The 7,543-nt window shown below is 49.3% G+C and overlaps 1 protein-coding gene across 1 annotated transcript; it reads left to right on the plus strand.

Annotated features, from left to right (window-relative positions):
- The first annotated feature begins 6,598 nt into the window (after positions 1–6,598).
- Positions 6,599–7,189, plus strand: ascl1a (achaete-scute family bHLH transcription factor 1a). Its single transcript, XM_072269286.1, has one exon. It carries the CDS (start codon positions 6,599–6,601, stop codon positions 7,187–7,189), a length of 591 nt encoding a protein of 196 aa, XP_072125387.1.
- The last annotated feature ends 354 nt before the right edge of the window (positions 7,190–7,543 follow it).

Here is a 7,543-nt window from a genome sequence, read left to right on the forward strand (position 1 = left end):
TATGCACAGTATAAGTTCTATGCACAGCGCTAACCCCTCACACACAAGACTCCCTCCTCACACACAAATCTCCCTCCTCACACACAAGACTCCCTCCTCACACTATTTTAATTCCACGCATGCTTTGTGATCTCCAGGCACAGCACATGGTCAGCTCCTTGAACAAAACATAGCCTCCTTACACAGCATTAAAATCAGAATCCGAATTTTTACTATCATTGACCCATGTTGTGAAATTTGTTATTTTGTGGCAGCATCTCTCTCTCTCTGGCTATCCATCCCATAGGATGATGATGGTTCTTTTCAGTCAGTTAGTGGGGTGGTACCCCACTCCTCAGAAAGGAACAGCATATGCGTGAATGGATTTTAGGTGAGTAGGGGGTTGCACAGGTCCAGACCCACCCTCTCGACGTCCCCTGCCAGATCCAGCGGCATGGTGGGTTCCAAGACGGCTGGGGAAAGTTCTGTCGCAGTGAATAGCCAGACCAAGCTTCGATGCAAGGGATGCCCTTTCCACGCTTCACGGCACGTGTTTGCTAGATGGCCGCTGACCCTACGAGAGGGTTCATCCGCCCTTTGACGGGTCTTGTTTTTCATCCTGCAGGGTGTCTAGCCACCCTAGTCACCAGGCAAGCCTGGCAGGGGAGCCAGTTTAGTCGCCGACCACCCGACCATACGACAGGTAGTACTGGGTTACATGGTACCAGAAGCTCTCAGTACAGCAGTATACAGTACAATACGTAAAAATGTACCGCAAGTTATACATTTAAATAATTTTTTTAAATGCAAAAGTGGAATAGTGAGGTAGTGTCCATGGGTTCAATGTTCATTCAGAAATCTGGTGGCAGAGGGGAAGATGCTGTTCCTAAAAAACTGAGTATGAGTCAAGCTCCTGTACCTCTTCCAAGATGGTAGTAATGTGAAGAGGGCATGGCCTGGATGGTGATGGTCGTTCACGATGGATGACACTTCCTTGATGTATTACCTTCTGAAGTTGTTCTGAATGTTAGGGAGTGCTGTACCTGACAGAGTTCCCTGAGTCTGCAGCCCTCCACAGACTCCATGACAGATGGTGACACAGCCAGTCAGAATGCTCTCAATACATTTGCAGAAATTTGTTGGAGTCTTTGCTATGTAAACACAGTACAACCTCTACGTACAATGCTTGCACCACATATACTCCATACAAAATGGCATCTTATGGCATGTTACCAACCACCACACACAGTGCCAGCTCCAAATGCAGTTGCAACCTCCTCACACAGTAATCAAAATGACCCAGTTCCCCGCACCATACCATATACTCATCATCAGCAATATGTGCGGTGTCGAATGGCGTGGGTGATCACGGTCTTTCCATGGCCGTAACTGTTCTTGGCAAATTTTTCCACAGAAATGGTTTGCCATTGCCTTCTTCTGGGCAGTGTCTTTACAAGACAGGTGACCCCAGCCATTGTCAATACTCTTCAGAGATTGTCTGCCTGGCATCAGTGGTCACATAACCAGGAATTGTGATATGTACCAGCTGCTCATACGACCATCCACATTCTCTCCCTCTCCCTCTCTCCTCCCTCTCCTGTCATCATATACAATCCTGAGATTCATTTTCTTGCAGGCATTCTTTGAACTTGTAAGTTCAAAGAAATGCAATAGAAGCAATGAAAACAGGCACACAAGGACAAACGAACAATGTGCAAATGACAACAAGCTGTGCAAATACAAAAATAAATAATGATAATAATAATAGTAACTTGAGTCCCACAAATTATATGACGACTGATCCATTATTACAGATGGAGCAAACCATAATAACCGTCTGTCATGGTCCGGTCCGTGAAGTCCGTATTCCGGTTCACGGTCCAGTTCATCGACCCTTGCTCCAGGTTTTCCTGTCTACCTTGTTTCTGTTCCTGTTGAGCACTAATTGAGGCAGCTGATTCTCGTTGGGGCTGGATTGTTCTTGTCCTTACTCCTTGTATTCCTTCCCCTGCCTTCTGTTTCCTTGCCTGAAGCCTTGCCTTGTCTTGCTGGTAACTCTCACCTCGTCTCGCCTGTAGTCTTGACCGGGAGCCACCCTGTACCTAGCTCTCTTCCTGTCCTTTGCTTCCGTTGGGTAAGCCAGGCTGTATTGCCGTTACCCTGTGGTTGGTTCTGTCCCCTTCTGTCCCTTGTCTGCATCGGGTGGAGTACTACACCCTGCCCAGGAGTACCATGCTCTGCCCAGGAGGAGCTTCAGGACCCCAAGCCTCGAGCCTCGCCCCAAGCCAAGCTTCAAGACCCCAAGTCTCTAGCCTGGCCTCAAGTCTCTAGCCAAGCCTGGCCTCAAGTCTGAAGACTCCAACCTCGTCCTGCCTGCCAGCCTAGTCCCGTCCTTGCCTAGTTCTGGGGTCCGAGCCAGAGGCAACACCCAGGTTCTCAGTCCTTGTCCAGTCCCTGGTTCGGAGTCCAAGCCCGGGCTCTCTTATCCAGTCCTGTTCCGGGTTTCTGGTTTTCATGTCCATGTACTAGCCCTCACCCTGTATCCTAGTCCTGTCCCTAGTATTTTAGTGTCTGTGTCTTGCACTTGGGTCCATTCCCAGCCACCCCGCTTATGACACCGTCTGGATATAATAATGCAGGATAAACAAGCAAGAACAACTTACTTAATAGATAAAGCCATTCCAAACACACATAACATACAGGAATCAAGTGAAAGACACCAGGAATATGATGAATTAAAAGAGGAAACTGAAAGACTATGGAACATGAACATTTATACATTGTTCCAATAGTAATATCTACAACTGGTGTCATCCTGAAGTCACTACACAATAGCATTAAACTATTTGGCCTACAATATTTATGTAAATATCCAGGAAGGCACAATACTAAACACTACTAGAATAGTCCAAAGGTTCCCAGAAATTGAGAAATGTGTGTGCTTGGCTCTGCTCGTACCTCAGGCTTTACTAGCTTGAGCTGGGGGAAAAAATGAATAAATATGCGATAAATATTGAAAACATGGAGTCCTTGAAAGTGAGTCCATAGTTTGTGGTATCAATTCAGAGTTGTGAGTGAAGTGTCCACGCTGGTTCAGGAGCCTGATGGTTGAAGGGTAATAATTGTTCATGAACCTGGTGGTGAGGGTTCAGAAGCTCCTGTACTTTTCTAATGGCAGCAGCGAGAAGAGAGCACGGACCAAGTGGAGGTGCTGTCTCCAGATTGCAGCATCTATCGTTTCGATCCCCAGCACCGTTCCTGCTGCTGCGATCGGGCAGGAGGTACTGAAGCCCAAAACCCACACCACGAAGTTCAGGAACAGTAATTTCTCTTCGTCCACTACATTTTGAAGTGATCTGCAGCATCTTAAACCTACCCCAGCAGCGGATCACCTCTTGTACCAGCATGGACTTGTGTCCCGTAGTGTCTGTGTAGTCTCTGTATGTTTTTATCTTTATGTGTAGCCTTACATATAGCAATGCCTCAGGGAGATAGCATTCACCATTGAGGACCCCCATCGTCCAGGACATACTCTCTTCTCGTTAATACAATCAGGTAAGAGGCACAACCATCAGGTTCCTGAACCAGTGAGGATAACTTCACTCACCTCAACACTGAACTGATTCCACAACCCACAGACTCTTTTTGAAAGACTCTGTAACTCCTGTTCTCAATATTGTTTACTCTGTATTTGTACTGTTTGTCTTCATTTGGTTGTTTCTCAGTCTTTGTGTAGTTTTTCATTGATTGCATTGTACTTCTTTGTTCTGCTGTGAATGCCCGCAAGAAAATGGATCAGGGTAGTATATGGTGACATACAGCATATGTATTTTGATAATAAATTTACTTTGAACTTTGAAGGAGTCGGAAGATTCATACTCAAAGTTTTAAGGACAGCTTTTTTCCCTCTGCCATCAGGTTTCCGAATGGCCAGGGATACTAGCTCGTTATTCTTTTTCAGAAACAGAATCAGGTTTAATACCACTGGCAGATGTTGTGAGATTTGTTGTCTTTACGGCAGCAGTACAATGCAATACATGATAATAATGGAGAAAACCATGAATTACAGTCACGTTTATATTAAGTAAGTTGTGCAAAAATAGAAATAAAAAGGTAGTGAGGTAGTGTTTATGGGTTCATTGTCCATTCAGAAATTTGATGGCGTAGGGGAAGAAGCTGTTCCTGAATCGCTCAGTGTGTGTCTTCAGGCTTCTGTACCTCCTTCCCGATGGTAGCAATGAGAAGAGAGGGTCACTAATAATGGTTGTTGCCTTCCTGAGGCTTCTTTCCTTGAAGATGTCCTGGATACTACGGACACAGTACCCATAATCGAGCTGACTGACTTTACAATTCAGGTTTTTTTTGCACGGTGTAATTTAACGTTATCGTAGTTTTATATTCTTGCCCTGCACTGCTGCCACAAAGCAACAAACTTCACGCCAAGTCCGTGATAACACAGCAGCTTCAGTTTCTTTGTAAGCAGTGCTGTGTGCGTTGTCTGCACCGGTATGCCTGTGATGATGTTGTAGCAAGTTTATCACAGTACCTGCACCTCATAGTACCTGTGCACGTCAATCCACTCGACTTGACCATCGTCCACTACCATAGGCAACCAGTGGTTAGCGCGGTTGACATAACCAGGCGCAGTGTGTCTACTGGGATTAAAGTAATATTATTAAGGGCGATACAATATGCAGTGCTAACTCTAATGAATTATCTCTATAGTGAATGGAAGGCCTCGCTTCAAACTTCGTCAGCTAATCTTTCAAAGCTTTCAATTTATATAAAAAGAACTTTACTTATCACTGGCTTCATTGTTCACGGATCTATTTGATGGAAATGAAATTTATTTCGACAACAGAAGTGTGTTTGTAGCTCTCTAAACAAACCTCGGCTCCCCATTGTCATATCAACTATCAGGCCGACTGCAGGCCTTAATATTCCAAACCCTTTCTCGCCACTTCGGAGAAAACTTCACAAAGCTCTAATTGGGCGTCAGAAATGGCTTGACAAACCATGGAAGATTCGTTTCTTTAAAATAAAAGGCCAACGATTGTGGGATTTGAATAGAATGCTCGCCTCTTTCAAAACTGTCGCCGAGCGAGACTGAGCCGCAGCTCGGATGTCAGAGGTACACAGTCAACAGCGAGAGAGTCGGGGGGGCTGCAATTCACCGTTTTTTTCACTCTCTCTCAGTTGTACCAATGATCAGCTGGGCTGTTTTATTTTAAGCGTGAAAGACCTTTAATTTTCTTGCAAGGCGGTGCACGTGTCTGCTGCCAGCCGGCAGCGCACAGTGTCACTGTGACAAATCGGGCAAAAGGGAGGAACATTTCGAGATCTTTTAATTAGTGGTAGCATTTTCTCCCTCCCCCTTCCCTTCTCTTTCCCTCTCCCCCTCTCTTCCCACTCCTTCCCTCCTTCTCCCCCTCCTAGTCTCCCTCTCCCCCATTTACTCCCTCGCCCTCCCTCCCTTCACATTACCCTTCCCCTTCAATCTCCTCCGCCACTCCTTCCCTCCCTCCTTCTCCCCTCCATCCTTCTATACTCCCCTTCTGTTCTCCCCCTCCTTTTCTCCCCTCACACCCTCTCTCTCTCTCTCTCTCTCTCCCTCCCTCTCCCCCCACCTCTCCCTCCCCCAATACATGGATGAATTAGTTAAAACAACAATTTTAAATTGATATCCGGAGTCCGGCTGGAGGGTCCCGGCCCGAGGTGCCGCCGCCGGCCCTGCTCCCTGCACAGAAGCTGCTCGGCCCGCTGAGTGCCCTCTGGAGTTTGATACTTTTGCACGAGTGCCCGCTTTTATTACAGTAGGCAGACAACGCAAAGTCCGCTCTTAATCAGGGAGACTCCGCATGGAATAATGGACATTTCATTTAACACAAGCGCTACACTAAACATCGCGTTCTGTTCCATAATCATTTAGCGACCCGATCAGCATAGCTGCTTCCATTCCGAGATAAAACCACATCAAAAACGACGTCCCTCTGTTGAAATCCTTGTACAGAACGCATTCTCGCTGCATTCTCCAGTACTAGGAGCCCAAGAGTCAAACAACGCAGCCCGGTTTTAAACAATTCAGATACGTTTTTATGAAATTTGCTTTAAGGCTTCCAAAAGACATGGGATGGGGGGGGGAGACGGTGGTTGCAGCCTCCTTTTTTGGAGTTTATTGAGATTTTTTGGGGGGGAGGGGGCTTGTTTTGGAAGGAAGGGGGCCGGCGGACGCTGTGTTTATTTAGGGGGCCGGGTGGCACGCGCCCGGCGCACGCCCGGGACACCCGGCAGAGGGAGGGGTTGCTGAGTGGGCGGAGCGCCGGCGCAAGCCTGCTGTTTCAAAACGCTGCGCCAGGGCACCGGCTGTTTCATTCGCGCTCCAGCAAAGCAGAAGCGTGCCCAAGAAAAGGGGGGAGTTGCTAAAAAAAATCCCTCAATAAACAGAAAATATATATAAAAGGCGGCTGGAGTGAAGTGCAAAAGAACGCACAGTGCAGCACGCGAACGCCACGAGTAGGGCGCAACGCCGGCGGAGTTTGCGCGCTTTTACCAAATCTACGGGCATCGCAGCCTGCCTTCCCCTCCTCTCCGGCTCCTACTGCCAAACCTGATGCCCAACATGGGCAGTAGCGTCAGGAACGCTGAACAGCAGCAGCCGTGTGTGGAGTCCGCCTGCCTTTACGCCGCTGCTGCGCCGGGCGAGCAGGAGGGGAGCCCCGAAGGCGGGCACCACCGGCCTCCCGCCTCCGCCAGGCTCAGGACCCAGGCGAAGAGGCAGCGCCCATGTTCCCCCGAGCTGCTGCGCTGCAAGAGGCGCCTCAGCTTCAGCCGGTTCGGCTACAGCCTGCCGCCGCAACAGCCGGCTGCCGTGGCCCGGCGCAACGAGCGCGAGAGGAACCGGGTGAAGCTGGTAAACCTGGGATTCGCCACCCTGCGGGAGCACGTCCCGAACGGCGGCGCCAACAAGAAGATGAGCAAAGTGGAGACGCTGCGCTCCGCCGTGGAGTACATTAGGGCCCTCCAGCAGCTTCTAGATGAGCACGACGCCGTGAGCGCCGCCTTCCAGTCCGGACTCCTGTCGCCCGGCCTCTCGGCCGAGATGAACTCCATGGCCGGGTCGCCCGTGTCTTCCTGCTCCTCCGACGACGCCTCCTGCGACCCCCTCAGTGCCGAGGAGCAAGAGCTGCTGGACTTTACCACCTGGTTCTGAGGGACCCTCTCCTTCCCATCTCTGCGCAGCAGGTAGGCTGGTTAACGCCTGACGGGACGAATTTCAATTTGGGGGCGAGCGATCCAAACTGAAGGTTCCCCTACCCTTTAAGCATCTCGTCCAATAGAAGGAGACACAAGAGAGACGGCAAATGCTGGAATCTGCAGCAACGCGCAAACTGCTGGAGGGAACTCACAGGTCAGGCAGCATCGATGGAGGGGAAGCAATTGTCGACGCTTCGGGTCCTGATGCGGGGTTTCCAGTCGCAACGGCAATTCCTTTTCCCTTCGCAGATGCTGCTCGACCTGCTGAGTTAGTCCGGGTGGCGGGGGAGGGGGGTGGTGGCGGTCAGTG

This window comes from Mobula birostris, chromosome 9 (assembly GCF_030028105.1).
Source record: "Mobula birostris isolate sMobBir1 chromosome 9, sMobBir1.hap1, whole genome shotgun sequence".
Lineage (NCBI taxonomy): Eukaryota > Metazoa > Chordata > Chondrichthyes > Myliobatiformes > Myliobatidae > Mobula > Mobula birostris.